Here is a 16,976-nt window from a genome sequence, read left to right as displayed (position 1 = left end):
AATGAAGATTGGCAGGGGAAACCGAAATACTCGGAGAAAACCTGCCCCAGCGCCACTTTGTCCACCACAAATCCCACTTGACCAGACCCGGGTTGGAACCCGAGCCGCCGCGGTGGGAAGCCAGCGACTAACCGCTTGAGCTTTGGCGCGGCCCAAATGAAAGTTGATACGCATTAGCCCCACTGTTCAGTTAATCTTGAAAATTATAATTTTGGGGCCGTATTAGAGTTACAATATGTCTAGATGTCTCTCTAATCGTCAGTAGCTATGATGTACCAGAGTATGTGGAGCGGCAGAGGACAAATGACTGTAACACTGAAGAATACTTGTTTGCTGACAGTATGGCGTCCGGCATGGTTCGCGTGTGGAAGAACAGAACACGATATTTATGGCTCTCAGAGAGGTGACACTGCCAGTCTACGGTCTTCTGAGATGTGATATCATGTACTTCAGTAAATTGATGCCTGAAAAGGTTTCAGATGATCCATATACCTCCATTATCAGGCTGGAAGATGTTCCTCTGGAATATCGGCACCTATCCATCAAACTACACTCTGTCACATTTCAGGAGGCCGTTATCTTAATAAAAAGCGACGCGGCATTTTACCGAGTTTTGGCACAGTGTTCCCTGTACAGCTTTAAGTAGTAACGGCCCTGTCAACCATGTCACTTTGGAACGGTATTCAGTGGAGTGGGTAATATGTTTTCTTTCAAAATAGCAGTTATGGATGCACACAGGTGGCCAACGCGTGCAAAATCTATTTTCTTCTGTTAGTTGCGTCACCCCAGGAAACACTAGACACCCTGATGAGTGGGAGGGCTGTAGGGGCTGATCATGCCAATGTTATTTTGGGCCTGCCTTACTAACTTGGAGGAATACTTCGGTCTCCGTGGAAATATGGAAGCTATCATATCAGAATTTCTGTATCAATTAGTATTTTCAGGAATATTCTATCAAATATTGTCTATGGATATATACAAATGAACATGGCCCTCTGCCTAAGCAACTCGAAATTAAGGAGATGTGGAAACAACATCGGCCCAGAATATTTACTTTTTTATTTATTTGTTGAATTTATTTATCTCCATTAATAAATAGCTCAGATTCTAAAGCGTCGAATGATAGGAAACTCGGCGAAACCACGAAAAGCCTTAGGATAGACGGTCTCTGGGCTGAGATTTGAATCTGGGACCTCCCGAGTATAAATTAGGAGTGCTAATTACTCTACAGAAAATGAAGGTGAATGTTCAACTTTACAATACGACCGGCTTTATCTATATGGGAATAGCCCTTTGTGATCCCTCCACACTGCTGGAGGCGGTATTTATTGTCCTTAGGACAATTTAAGACAAGTAATTGCACCACATGAGAAATAAGTCTATTAATACTCGTATATATAGAATAAACTGGGACTTTATTTAGACACAAGTTAATAACATATACAACAAATTATTTCGACAGAATAGTATTTATATTTATTGAGCTAATATCCAAATGTACACGTAATAAAATTTATTCAGACAGAATTACACTATTCTCGCTGTGTCCTGTCAGACAGCCGAAAATTGATGTATGACTTTAATTCTCGTTTTATGTGGATGCGAAAGTAGCTTTCTGCTTCTGAGGAGAATATCTGGCCCTGTGAAAGAATTATTAGCAGGACGGAAGCAATTATCTAATGAGGAACTTTTAATTTGTATTTGCCACCAGACGTTCCTAGAAGGATTATGTAAAAGTGAGTGCGGTGACGGGATGCGGGGAAACGAGGGACATTTAGGAAATATTTGAAGGAAAGTCTTAAATTAGATGGCCTAATCAGATCCTTGTGTCTGCTAACTTTATGTTCTTGAGGTGCCATAAATATCATACATAATGTGACGTAACCATAAAGGCCAAAAAAGAAAACTGGCACAGATTTAAATTCAGACCGTCTATGAGTTGTCTTCGGCATTTCAGATTCTTATACCACATAACCTGTTTGGATTACATTTACAGAATTAAAGGTATCATTAAATTCAGCACATAAATATCCTCTCAGAGTTAGGCTTACCTATTACCCTTCCTAACAGAATCACAAGACTTCTTAATAGACATAAAGAAATCCTACTGTTCAGTTTCTGGAGAAGGGCTGAAAAGTATTCTCATTATTTAAATAAAACCGACAGAGGCTCCTATAGCTCTATTAGCTCCTAGAATTAATGTCTGTCTAGAGGCAAACACAGAGACAACTAAGTCTTCTTATCAGAATCTACCTACCTGCTTACCTACCTGCCTACCTACCCATTCACCTATCTATCTACCTACCTATCTGCCTGCCTGCCTACCTACGGCTCTACAGCCCTTTTGGACCTTGGTCGCTTTATCAGTTTCTTAATCTATACACAGACGACAGGACTCCTTGGACGGGGATCAGCCCGTCGCAAGGCGGCTATCTATACATAGAACAACACGAACACAGAATAAACGCACACAGACATACAGTCCTCGAGTGGGATTCGAACCCACGACTCTGGTGTTGGAGTGGGCGAAGACTGTTATAGCCTTCGACCGTACGGCCACTGTGACGACTCCTTATCAGAATATTGCAGAAGATTAAATGAAATAACAGCTGACATTCACTTACAAAATGTGGCGGAATTCAACTGTTAGTGATCACAGAGAAATGAAGATTATATTGAAAAAAATAAGAACAACTTCAAGACGGGAAATATTCACTGCTATTCTGTTAAGAATATTTCTTTTTGTCTTCTGGTATTTAAAAACATAAAAAATAAAATGTGAAAGAAACATGATTTTGCCTATTGTTTTATGTGGGTGAGAAATTTGTTCTCACTTAACGAAAGAACATAGTCCGAGAGGTCGGGATTACAAGTTGCAGAGGAGATGTGACAAAAGTACAGGAAATGAGAGGATGCTGGAAATATTTGCATAATTATAGATCTATAATTTATGCTGTTTAGAAGATATTTTTCGGATGATAACATCAGATACAATGGATATAGTATGCATAGTACATACTCGTACTGATCACTTGACAAAGACATGCACAATTTTGCTACGAACACCTGAAGGGAAAATGCAACTTTGAAGATCTAGGCATAGCTGGAAGTGTAATATTAAAACGGATCATACTTTATTAGGGAGGGATGGTTTAGATTAAACCTTAAAATAAAATCCTATTTTGGGGCCTTATATCTACTCGTAGATGTGAAGATGTACTGAAGCATTTCTTAGATAAATAAGGACTGAACCTGCAGACTGGATGAAAGTGACCTACGATGAAGTCCAGTTGCGATATTTTGTAAACGTGTCAGAGCTTTTGGGGTCCATACACGGAAGGGGGGATATTTTGACATATTTGACATAACGCATGCATGTTGTAAGACCTTGATATTACACGAAATTTCGACTATTTGAAGTGTTATTCGTGGAAGAAAAATAAAAATAAAAATGTCAATTTTAACAAACAAACAATGAATTCCTAACAGAAACCATAAAACCTAATTTCTTCTCCAGAATTTTAGCCCTACAAATCTTGTGTTTTCGATGACTCATTTATGTAATGTAAATTTGTAACAAAAAAAGTATAACTTCGCTTGTTGGATTTGCAAGCTGAAATTGTGCTCAAATGTTCATACGACCGAACAAAAATCGAGTGGTATATTCTTATTTCTTACAGGTAAAGTTGTCCCTGTGCTTAACTAATAAGTACTACGCCATGAAGGCGTAAGGGGGAGTTGATTTATAGATCCAAATTTTCTTGACCTCGGCACTAGCTGGACATGAGTCGTCAGCTGCTCGTTACGTCTGGGGAAAGAGTCCTCGGTAACCATTGGATAGGAGGCTAGGTGGATCTCAGAGCCGGTCACGACGACGTGGAGAAAAGAAAATTCATGACCCTACGGGGACTCGAACTCCGACCCCTCGGTCGTCCAGCCCGTAGCCAGTCGCTATACGGACTACGCTATCCCGGCTTCAATATTTTTATTTCTTGCAACTGTAAAAACTATTATCATTAACAACAGTCGCAGTAAGAGTAACACTATGATATTCGGAGAATAACATATTTCGAGCACAAAAGTGCAAATATTATCTGTCAATATGACACAATTGTGGTATCCTACCTCAATAATTTTCATTGTCGCAAAATTGTAATTCCTGACTTGCAATCAACAGTTCATACAAAAATTGTATCTTTATACCGTAATCATGCGAACTTTCACGTAATTACTGATCACCATCAGACCGAAAGCTGAATGTAGAATTCGCGCTGACGCCATATTATTGCTTTGTATTCCGCAAACAACCACCATGACAGAAGTTGCTTATTATTAGAAGATCTGGTACTGTACATTATTTCATATTCCTACATCAAATGAAACAAAATCCACGTTTTAATTACTGTTTTATAAAATTAAAAAGTATGCAGTAAATGAAGTCTGCAGGGACGACTAAATTTCCTGAAACTCAGTCAGCTGGCTATAATATTCATAGAAACGTACACATACAGACAGGAAAGTTTCGGCTTGTACGAGACGAAAAATCTCATCACGTCTGCCTGTCCATTCCTTTGTTCACATATATCTAGTTAAGAACCTAAAAATGGATTTTTAAAATTTTTATATAAGGATGTTTCAACTAAAACGGGTGAGACAATTTACATTTTGAGTAAAGTCGGACAGTAAACGCATATAACTCGTAACTTGAATCAAATTTGTGCAGAAAATTATTTTCTTTCTCGCCCACCATACTTTTCTTCCACAAGTCTTGCGGTTTCTGAGATAATGCACAGAAACGATTTTTGCGTTGTGTCACTTCTGGACGGTTAGATTAGTCTATGTCAAAACATAATTGTTGGAGATCATTGTACAAATTTGACGAACCGTCTCAAATTTCATAAATACTGGCGCAATATAAGAGGTACGCGTACATTACATAAGAGTCTAAATACTGAATAGGTAGAACATGCATTTGGTTACTAACTATTCAACGGAGCATCAAAATCCCACATTAAATAAAACAAGTTCTAGAAGCAATAACAGAGTGAATATGCAGAAATTTTTACGATATGCATATTTTTCCTAACTTCTTGATGTTTGTGACTGATAATCAAACTAAATTTTGTACAGGTTTAGATGTTCATGGTTTGAATATAAGAAATCGAAAGCAATTTATTTGCCAAAATCGAATCTCTCTGCTTTTCACAAAGGTACTTATGTTTTCCGCCATTAAACTATTCAACAGATTGCCCGTAACCATTCAAAGTCTTAAAGAGCTTAAAAATAAGCTCTCTTTATCTTACGAAAAATTCCTTTTATACAGTTTCTGAGTATGTGGACGATAACATAAACAATTAGTTTTAATTATTCTGTTATCTGTGTGTTTCTTTAAATTTTTTGTATTTGTTTGTTTGTTTGTTTTTTATATGACGACCTTCATGTCCATTTGTTTTGAACTTATGAAATGAAATGTATATATGTATGTAAGAGAAAAAAGCAAATTGAAGAGCCAGATCTCTGTTCTTGTTCCAGAAGTTTGGGGAATTTACGTTCTTTCCCTTTTTGTTTGTTTTAATTCAGGGAAACCTTTACATGAATGGAAATAATTTGAGCTCTTTCAGCTCTCTGCATACGTGACGAACAGACATGATTGATTTTACGAAACTTTTTTTTCTGTAAAGATTTTTTTTACGCAGGGTCACGGAAAGATCAGTTAAAATAATGCACTACATTAAGAACAATTAAACAATTCTACTTTACCTGGTACCACTGATTAGAAATGTTTAGTGAGTCTTGTCCAAAATTTTTAGATTTATTTTTTAGTTTCATAACAGAACACCTTACGATAATCGGTTTTCAATCCTGGGTTCAAGCTGGAGGACCATCGTTTACCTACTATGCGTAGCTGTCTTTCAATATGTTAACACTTACATCATACAGGGTGTTTCACGACTTTTGTGCATAACCGCAGGAGGTAATTTTCTAGGTCTTTGTGATCAAAAAAGTTCATATAAACATGTGTCCGCTTTTGGACGGTTACGGAGTTATGACCGTTTTAAACTCAGAATAGAAGGTAACAATTACGGACAATAAACGGAACAAAATAATAAACCAGCATAATACATAATACATTTAAAATATGAATGTAAAGTTAACTTCGTGAAATTACCTTTAATATGAATTTATTGTTGCTTAAAGCTGATTNTACTTCCATGGTTTTTCCAACAAGACACCTCTGAAGGCAAATACTAGTCACAAAAATTGTGTAGTTGCTTCAGGTTTGATGACGATAAGTGATGAATCATTTTAGTCAGGCATGTGTAAATCCGTGTGGTTGAAGGCTATAAACATTTCTTACGATTCGTGGCAAAGATTTGTTTCTGGGGAAGTACCAAAATAGCAATGGCGGTACCGTCTAAGACCATGTTTATGAACACTGAAACCAGCGTTTACAGGAATTATGACAGCTCACATACCTTAGCAAACAAACAGAAATGCTGCATAAAGGGTTTCTTTTTCTGAGCTGAGGCAAAGGCAGTAGTCAGGAACACTGAAATAAAAAGAACGATGTAACATAAGCCTATTGTACAGGAAACGAGTTCTGGAAGTGGTAGCCATGTTATCTGCGAGAAGCTTCTTGACAGTAATAAAAATAATTCGGATGAGAATTAGAAACGGGAAGAACAGACCTGCTGGAAGGATCGTCTTGGAAGACAAGAGATGTGGATTGGAGATTAATATTAAATTGTATCACGATTTTGCTTATGAGGTTTCGGCTTCGCTTGTTTATAACCGTAAATTATGATAGAATTTATGTTTTGAATTCATATACGTAGTAGGAGTTTTGTATAGTTATTCATACAAAAGTGCATGATATTGCATTTGTACCCAGCACGTCGGAACAGTTGCAACGCTCTAGAGTTTTCCGAATTTCGGCTAGGACTTAAGTTCACTATTTTAATAGATAAATGAAGGAACGAGACATAAATACGAAAGGGATAAAGAAGTAAAGAAAGAGGGCGAAGGATATAACTCTCCCACGAATTTCAAAGAGCTTTTCTTCTAGTTCAAATAAAACATTTCTCCCTCCCCCACTCACTTTGTCATCAAACTTGTGATCATTCTGTTAGATTACTACATCAGAGGTAGCCGTAAAGCTCGAAAACTTGCAGCAAGGGTGTGGAGGTACAGTAGAATTCATCTGTAGTTCCGCAGGCCCAATAGACGGAAGTGAGAGGTCGGCATAAAGCTTCGGTCGCTTTACCATCATAAAATGTGATTGCATAAGAAGATTCATGGGCCCAAGGTACAGTCTGGTTGAAACGACAGAGAATATAAACCCGGTCATAAAACCCTTAGTCAGTCAAGTTAATAAATAAGAAATGTGTTATTTGAATATAGAGGTTTTACATGTTTAAATCTATGGGAGGGAAGAAACAACGTAAATTCTTCTATTACAGGTTTAAATGAATATATTAATGCGAATGTACTTAATATCTTATATAAGTGGCATTTAAGTCGGTACAGCGACGCGCTACGGGCTACATGGCCGAGGTTCAATTCGCGGCAGGTTATTTTTCTGGGTTAAAATGGCCGGGGCGTGAAGCTGACCACTCAAAATGATAGTTATACCTTCACTTCCCCATATAATTTCATGGCATAGTGCTTAATTAATTAAGTAGAGGAAAATTTTGATCTATATTTAATACCTCTGTCCGTTTGAGTCCCTCGTTTTAGACTGCTTCATCCCAATCTTGAATCGGAATAGAGGGAAAAGCAATGCAGAACCGTCAACAGACGACCTGTAGACTTGCCATGTATTCACAAGAACTCGTGATGAAATACTATGCGGCGAAAATTTACGTTCTTAAAGTTGGCCAAATTCTTTCTGACAAATTGAGAAAATAAGTAGGCCTTTAACAAATTCATTTTATTATTCCATACAAATGAAAATCCTGAAGAAAGCAGTCTTCTGGGATGTGGCGCCGTGTAGATATTGTGTTTACCGACGTTTCGGAGGACGTATCGCCTCCATCTTCAGGGTAGAAGAAAAGAAGAAATCCATGAGCGAACCAGCGTGAACAGGTGCAACAGATTGCTCACGCTGGTTTGCTCGTGGATTTCTTCTTTTCTTCTACCCTGAAGATGGAGGCGATACGTCCTCCGAAACGTCGGTAAACACAATATCTACGCGGCGCCACATCCCAGGAGACTGCTTTCTTCATAGTCACCGCCTGGAAACCTCAAATCTTACAAATGAAAGTCCTAATTATGTACTGCAGCCGAAATCCACGTTTTAAAATAATTTCTTGACATGACATTGACGTTAGATTTGAGCAAGATCCTGCAGAGTTTGAAAATTGAATGGCACGTTTCACGCGGTAGCGTAGTGGTTGAGGGGCTATGCTACAAGCCGGAAGGTCGCGGGTTCAAGTTCCGATGAGGTCATTTTTCAGTTGACCTAATCCTTCCAGCCGCACTAGGCCCTGGGGTTTACTCAGCCTCTAACAGAAATGAGTACCAGGAATTAATTAAATAATTTTCCTGGGGAGCAAAGCGCGGCCGGCGCGTAAGGCTGACAACCTTACCGCCATCTATGAGCCGATTGTCTAGATAATGTGGGACCCTCAACGTCTCACAACCCTATGGGCCTTCACGGCCTCTTCTAGGGACAGCTTCGTTTTTTTTTTGTTTGTTTGTTTGTTTTTTCCCGTTTCGCCTGTGAGACGAGGAAGACGATATGAGCAGGCAGGTTCTGGGTGCTTACAAGGCTTTGCATATTTCACTCATGCGTGTACACATTGCCTAATAATTCATATCAGGCCAGAATTTCCACAATGAGAATACAATAGAGGATTTAAGATGAACGAAGCAACTATAAGATGGGCAAAACTGCACAACTACAAGATGCAGGATTTGAGGTTCTCACAGCGGTTGTTATGAAGAATTCTATCTTCTAGGATATAACACCGTGTAGTCCGTTGAAAGTCAACGGACATTTCAGAGAAACATGCCGCATCCCTCTCTAGCGTTGAAGAGTAAGCCAAGCAAGAACCTGCATGAAACAGGTAGGAATTAATTCTGCTTAAGATATATTCCCCCGAAACGTTAGTTGACTTTCAGTAGACTACATGGCGTTATATCCCAGAAGATAGAACTCTTCAATGAAAGATATATGTTTCGACTAATATTTAGTGGTCTTCAGACTGCATACGTTGTAAGTCCTACTTTGCACAGTAAAAGTAAAGGCATCCCTGTAACAGGCTGTGGAGACCCATAGGATCGTGAGATGTTGAGGTTCCCACATTTCCTAGACAATCGGCTCTTGCGAGCCGGCCGCCCTTTAACCCCAAGAATATTCCTGGTACTCATTTCTGTTAGGGGCTGAGTCGACCCCTGGGCCATATTACGGCTGGAACGATTAGGTAAACTGTAAAAATTCACCTCACCTGGATTCGATCTCGCGACCTTCCGGCTTGTAGCATAGTGCCACAACCAACTACGCTATTGAAAGTTACGGTGCAAAGGTTAGTAGTCAGGCCCAACCCTGAAGTGTGTATGTAAGTCATACTTAGTGATTTAAAACATGTTCTCTATTAAATGACATGCTTAATACACCCTCCTAAGATTGAAATGGATTCAGCAAATTTGTTATCGACCATTTTTTGGTGGTCCCGGAAAAAAACTCGCCCTGGATGTGGGGTGGGGGCATGGCTCGCACTTTGAGAAAGGCTAATCTAGGTCTTGTGCTAGTAGTGCAAACTGATTCTCTAGCCGTATTCAGAAAAAAAGAGGACTTATCAGAGGCGTCTCATGTTCCTTTGATATCAGCAAAGTTACTTGTAAATAATTTAATATTTGATACAGTAATTTAAAAACGTAATTACCAATGAAACTTGATTATATCCATGATTTTTTTTCTATTTCACTGCATGTTTGTAATTTAGTAAAGTTTTTCGTATTTATTCATGTGTATCATAATTACAGCATTAGCAATTTCAACCCCCTCCACTTGAAGAAAATTTCATGGCCCCTTAGGAGGCCGCGGTTCCCACTTTCGAAAACGCTGATTCAATGGATAGCGTGTAAGACTAGAAATAAAAAAGTTCAAGTTTCTTGCCTAATTATAGCACTTAATCTTCTCTTTTTTCGGATTAGTCTTTCTGAACTCTCCCATTTCAGAACCAATTTCTGAAAATACGGATCGTTTAAAAGTTTCACAGACTCTTTGGACGGGGGATCGGCTCAATTCAAGGCCTCTACCTACACGCGACAACAAACACTGAAGAAACTCGGACAGACATCCATGCTCCTATCGGGATTCGAAACCATGAACCCAGTGTCTGAGCGGTCGAAAACATTATGAGCCTTAAACCAAGAGCACAGTGTGGTTGGACGCCATTATTCTTAAAATAAAATATAATATAATGACAACAATTTACCTGGGGACGTAGTGTGTGCGTGGTCCAATATATACAAGTATATTGGTAGATCTACTATAAACTGAAGGTCCAGTCTGTATTGTGCCGGGGCTGCTTGTACCCAAGTTAATATTCCAGACACATACGTTTTAATAGGAAGTATACAAACAAACAAAAACAAACTCCGAGGTTTCAGTCCGCAAGCGAACTATACCGACCGAGCGACCATCGTTTGTCGGCGAAGTTAGTGCCACTTTTAGCGGATAGAGGGTGTCACGTGGTCAGCGCAACGAATGCCCATGGCCGTTAAACTCGTTTTTCTAGACCGGAGCCGCTATTTCCTTGAAATAGCTCCTAAATTATCCTCACGAAGCTGAGTGGACCCCGTTCCATATCCACTACTTCTCAGAAAATTTGGTAGCGCAGAGAACCGAACCCGGCACTCTGGATCTGCAGCCAGGAACTCTGACCACTAGACCACAGAGCACAGAGGCGGTGTTTTAGTAGGAAGCAGAATAACAATAAACAGAGACATGTTGCATTTGGCGCGGGCCGTAATTTGCAGAGAGGACAGTAGCTTTGCTCCAGCGGTTGCTCATCAGTTGAGCAGAGCGCGCGCGATGTTTCGGTCGGTTTCTGATCCCCAGTGCACAGAATGGATTTAGGAGCAGACGTCAGTATGGATATTCTAGATATGCTACACAGGCTTCAAGATCATTTCGTTGTGTTGTGACTGTACTATAATGAAGGCACTACAGTTTTATTAAGAACGGAAATTGATTTGAAAAATAGATGAGCCACAATTTTGTGTGGCTATGGGACAAGATCCCAGATAGCTGTTGGTAAATTTATCTCAGATCTCTGTATATTTTCGTACGTTAGTTCCACATATTAGGGATTTATTGTTATTTATGTAATTGTGCTGTCTTGTGTCGGTGGTCTGAATGAACTTCGTTATAAGCCTAGTAACAAATTTCTAAGGATAATGAAAATTTTATAAGATTGCTCACATACTTCTTGCTATAATCACACGTGCACCGTTTTATATATCTAACCTTGTTCAGTTTTATAATTTATCGTTGGTTATTATGTTATATAATCACGTTGTTTCAACTGCAGAGGCGTCAAATAAGATAAGCTTATAATGTGATCTTGAAACTGTGAACAGATGAATGATTTAGAAGTTGGTAGTCTTCATGTGTTTAAAGATATTGTACCAGGACTCGCCTAGAGAGATATAATCAATTAGGAAACGTAGTGGTCCATCCGAGATTTGAAGTGTTACCTCCCGGCTCCTGCGCCAACCATAAGGAATTTTGTAAAAGTAAAACACTTAGACTTGAATCTGTGTTTCCATTATGGGAGGATGTATTTCGGATCCAAGCATTAAAAATGAAATCAACTCCTTCCTGCTAAGTATCGTAAAATCAGAGCAACTACGTCAGATATATTTGTAAATGTTAAAAAATGGGGTGCAAACATATTTCGCCAAGAATTCACGGGCCAAGCCCGGGTGAATACGTGATCGTTGGACTGCCAGTGTAATAGACTTTCACGTTCTGACATAAACAAGACAGTACGACACTTACACTACAATTACAAATTATTGTTGCAATCGAACATTTTGAATTTCCAACAGATTGCAAGACAGATTCGTAAGTTACGAAGCTAGTTAATACATCATTTGAAAATGTGAAACATTAAAATATTTTGGAATTACAGTAATGGATCAAAATATCATTCACAAAGAAACTAAGAGCACATTAAATTCGGGGAGTGCTACCTTTCACTTTAGAACATTTTGTCTTCCCATTTGTTGTCTAAAAAGCTAAATACTGAGGCATACAAAGACATTCTTTTGTGTGTAATTTGTTATGGGAGTGAAACCTGGTCTCTCTTATTAAGGGTAGAACACAGATTGAGGGAATTTGAGAGCAGGGTGCTGAGGAGCATGTTCGGACCTAAGAGAGAAGAAATGACAAGAGGACAGATAAAATTAAGGATATTCATATTTTATATTTTTCATCAGACTTTATCAGGAAGATCAAATCAGGGAATTTGAAATGGACAGGTCATGAAGCACGCATGAGAGCAAGGAGAAATTGGCACAATATTTCTATTCGGAAAAACCCGAAGGGAATGGATCACTTGGAAGATATAAGCGTAGATGGGAGATAGTATTAAAATTGACCTTAAAGACGTAGGGCGGGAAGTTGTGGGCTGGATTCATTTGGCCCAGAATGCGGACGAATTGCGGGCTATTTTGTATTCGGCAATTAACCTTCATGCTTCATAAAACAGGCGGGATTTCCTGTGTAACTGAGCGACTGTTCGCTTCTCAAAAATAACTGTTCTCCATTGAGTTAACTAATTATTGAGTAACTGAAAAGAAACAAATGTATGAACTACAAGCCTACATGCATATAAGTACCACAATTTTTGTGAATTGTTTCTGAAACCAGGCGAGCGTGCGAGAAGTCAGAATGGAGATAAGAGCTGCCGTAGATTATTACGTATTTTGAATCATCCTCATAGCATTCGTGGTGCCAAAAAAAATTCATTTTCTCAAAATTTCAAAATATATTCCGATAAAATAATTATAATTCGTATTATTCATCTTCAACCCAAGTAATTTTACAATTAAAATTCGTTTAGGAAATCGCCAGTTTTAGTTGACACATCGGAATATTTTATGGATCTTAGCACTATCATAACAAAATTCAATACAACGGTTTGTACATTTTGGACTATAGGATAGACCACATATTGTGCCAGAATATAAACATTTTCGTCATAAGCTGTTTGCCGGACTTTCAGCAGTAAAAATTAAATTAATACCTCCGTTGTGAACGTCTTGTAAACCAGGAAAATTAAGCAGAAATTGTGTTATATCATCTACTCTAAATTTTTTTCTGACTCACAAAGCCTTGAAAGAGCTAAAGGCTTTCCGTAGGCGAACATCTATCGCTCCATCATTTCATAATGCAAAATAATGACATACAAATGTATTTACTTACAACATAAAAATTAACGCCCATGTGTGCTATTAAAACTGGGGCGAACTTATGGTTACCCACAATAGACACCTCCTATAGAAATTATGAACGAGATGGTATGATTTGAGTTACCTCACACCTCCCGTATTGCCAGGTCAATACATATCAGAAAGAAATGAAATAGTAATTAATTTTCCCAGTGAGCCCCGTACGACTGGGTCTAGCAGTGCCTTATCTTCAACGCAGGCTACTTGGTTGTTCCTGATAGACTGATACTGAGGGTGCGAGCTACCTATAGTGCCCTTCCTCCACCCCCCGTCTTCAAGACTCCGTCAGATAGTACAAGAAAGTGAGAAACGGAAACAAATTATGTCACTTGCGGTTCTCGGCTTTGCGCTGCGTGGATGACGTTAAAGTACTTTTCTTTATACGCAATTTCGAAAAATGCGATTTAATTTTAGTGCTGTTATCTGATATGGACTGATTTCTCTTTCGCTTTGATGGGAACTGCTTGAGGTTTAGTAGAGGGGCCAGGAGATTATTGTGTTAGTCTGCGAAGGAGGACTGCAAGGGGCGAATGGGAAACTGTGTCCGATTTATGCAATTTGAACTTCTGCGACTTCATCTATCTATGTCTCTACAGCCCTTGTGGACCTTGGCCGTCTTTTAAATTCCTCAATTTCTTGCATTTAAGATTTTTTAGAATAATACGTGTATACGAATAGTGTATCAGTAGAAAAGGGGATTACAGAATTGATCTGAAAACACGGAGTATATGGTGATAATGTCGATATAATAGCTACTAGTGAAATTTATGAGGTGTCTCTCAGTGTTTCTTTTGTGTCTGAGGACCAAATCGCTCACCCACTGACTGTTATATGTAATCAAGTTGTGGCCGAAAAGAAGTCATCTCATTTTTAGTGATGAACTGGACAGTCAGTGGTCATTATGATGCTCTGTTGCCAGTTGAAACAAAATAGATGTTAGTCACTTTTGATGAAAAATGTTCTTAGGCAGTCACTGCCGAATATATTTCCTTTAAAGAAGACAATTGTCTACTAGGATGTGGAATTGTATTCAAGAGATGTCTGGATATTTTACGGTTCCACTCAAGTTATTATATATGAATGTTGGGATGATATCTTGAGTTAGACCACAGTCACCTACTCCAAAATCTCTGCCTATTCGACATTCTTGATCATCTATCTGTCTCGCTCAAAATAGTAAAAACATAATCTCTACTCTTGAAATGTCTCATCAGATAGCTTAGGGATCAACAGTCTGCTTCATGTTTGGTCGATTCTTAAGCGTTCATAGAAGTTATTTTTTTTTCATGCTTTCTGGATGAAGGATTAGAAACAGTAATCATCAAAAGAAAAAAATATTAACAAAATGACCAAGAAGCAAACGTATTCTATTCTGTTAGTTGGTGTTAAGTGTTAAATAGAGCTATGTAGTCAGGATTACCGGATATTTGAACGTTGTAGTGTCTGCATTATATCAGTTTCTGATGAAAAATTTCCTTTGTATATTAACTTGTTCAAAGCCTTGTGTAGCATTTGAATATTGTAAGTAATTTTAATATAGTACTCCTTCCTCTCTATACTCGTATTTTGTGCTCATGGCTATGACAGGTGTGGGGGCAAATTGCCCTTGAATCATCACAGCTCTATGTGACAGAAGGCACTACTGTCAGGAGTCCATTTGCTGACACGGTGAGTTACCTTTACAGTTCGAAAGGTCAGTTTTGGGGAATCTGACAAATGGCTTCATTTGGAAACTAGACACAGTAATGTGTATGTGCTTTGTTTCAGTTCACTGAATTCCATAAAGTAAGCCAGAATAATGACAGTGTCCATCTTACTCTATGCCATTTCTAACATGGGGTTGCAATGAATGAGCGAACAAACAAAAAAAATCCGTGGCCTGTAGCCCGCAAGCGAACTATATCGACGGAGTGACCGCAGCTTGTCGGCGAAGTTAGTGCCAACTTTTGCAAATAGAGCGTGTCACGTGGTCAGCGCAATGGATCCCCCCGGCCGTTAATCTCGGTTTTCTAGACCAGAGCCCATATTTCCTTGAAACAGCTCCTCAGTTATCCTAACGAGGCTGAGTGGATCCCGTTCCAGAACCACTACTTCTCAGAAAATGTGGTAGCGCCAGGAATCTCTGGATCTTTAGCCAGGAACTCTGACCACTAGGCCACAGAGTTGGATCAATGGATACAAATACTTTAGTATTCTGATGGTGTAAATTAAGGTATTTTAAATTCAATTCAATTCTTTATTATTTATGTGCTGAGACAACAGCTGTAAAGCTGGTAATACATATAGGTAAAAATGAAAATTCTGTCACTTGCTACATTTTTGGTGATTTAAACTTTCATCAAGCAAAAGTAACAACAATAATTTTGAGTACCGAGTACTGATATCAGAAAGAAAACTTACAGCTGTCCCCTAAGCACTCAGAACTCTAATATGTCCATTGTGCACCCCATCGCTGCTCTAGATTCTTAAAAGACTTGGCCTTAGCCAGAACCTAAACCCTCCATACTGAGGCCCTCTTAATTTCCATCACCTGTATCCATGGAGAACCAAAGGTCACGGATCAATTCCCAACCACTCTGGACTCTGACATAATGTCTTCTTCCTTTGGGTTGTTGGCAGTGGGATATCCCAGAGTCTTCCATCATTTCTGTCAGGAATATCAGAGTTAACACCCAACACTGATCCCAGCTGGACCAAGAGCTGAGCCACAACCAAGTCTTCAGTTTCCTTCAGAAGAGACCTCTTCTTGATTAGTCTCTTCTGCTGGTCAGATATTTATTCTCATTAATGAACACGCTATTCACCCCATTAAGAGAATCCATTCAGTTCTGCTCTCTTGGGCCCCTCATGAAAGCCCCAAAGAACTCATGGCTACTTCAGCTCAACAGCAGAGGTCAACAGCTAAGCCCTTCTTTGTGAATGATAGATCTGTGTTTCTTGGATTTCTGATGGTGGAAGATCTGTAGCATCCACTATCATTCACTGACAGGGACAGCTGACCATCCCGCAACTGGCCGCAGCCGAGGCCTCAGTTCCTTAAGAGACAGGACTCCTCTACTGGCCTGTCCAGTTCTTCAGCTTGACAGCCAGTTTATCCACCCCTGTAAAGAAACCTCTTACAGTATTAACCTCAGTGGATCCTCACAAGAGTCCATAAGAGATCTGTCTCTCCATGACAGCAGTAGAGCAGAAGACCTAACATCTAACCCCTTCATAGAAAGCAGAGAAGTGCCCCCTCCCCCACCCAAAGCACTGGCCACAGCAGCCCTCTGTTCATATGTTAGGGGCAGCAGTGCACCCACCTGGTCTGAGCTAGACCCATAATCAAGTACAAGCCAAGGTCTGGTATCTGAGACTGGAGTTCCAACCTCCCAGCCCACATCATGGGTTAGCTTGTTCACTTCTACTTGACAGTCTGGTTATTCACCCTTATCAGGGAACCTTTCACAGTCTTGCGCTGACTGGGCCATCTCCAGAGCCCCTGAGGGATTTCTCTGCCCTCCACGACAGCA

At 39.4% G+C, this 16,976-nt stretch overlaps 1 protein-coding gene across 5 annotated transcripts in view; it reads left to right on the top strand.

Moving 5' to 3' along the window:
• Positions 1–16,976, top strand: part of LOC111871747 (F-box/LRR-repeat protein 2) — a 59,525-nt gene that overhangs the window by 22,044 nt on the left and 20,505 nt on the right. The window contains exons 1-2 of one of the 5 annotated variants that reach the window (XM_023865050.2): positions 11,006–11,094; positions 15,052–15,132. The exons of 2 other annotated variants lie outside the window; for them this stretch is intronic. In XM_023865050.2, the coding sequence (XP_023720818.1) occupies positions 11,077–11,094; positions 15,052–15,132 (99 nt within the window). In that variant the 5' untranslated portion in view covers positions 11,006–11,076. Of the gene's footprint in view, positions 1–11,005; positions 11,099–11,126; positions 11,264–15,051; positions 15,133–16,976 lie in introns of those variants that run through there. 2 more of the 5 variants (XM_033754377.1, XM_033754378.1) reach the window with 2 other exon arrangements.

The sequence above is a fragment of the Cryptotermes secundus genome, unplaced genomic scaffold (assembly GCF_002891405.2).
Source record: "Cryptotermes secundus unplaced genomic scaffold, Csec_1.0 scaffold633, whole genome shotgun sequence".
NCBI classification, from domain to species: Eukaryota; Metazoa; Arthropoda; class Insecta; order Blattodea; family Kalotermitidae; genus Cryptotermes; species Cryptotermes secundus.
Note: the sequence above shows the minus strand (reverse complement) of the source record. Positions and strands in the feature narration are given on the sequence as shown.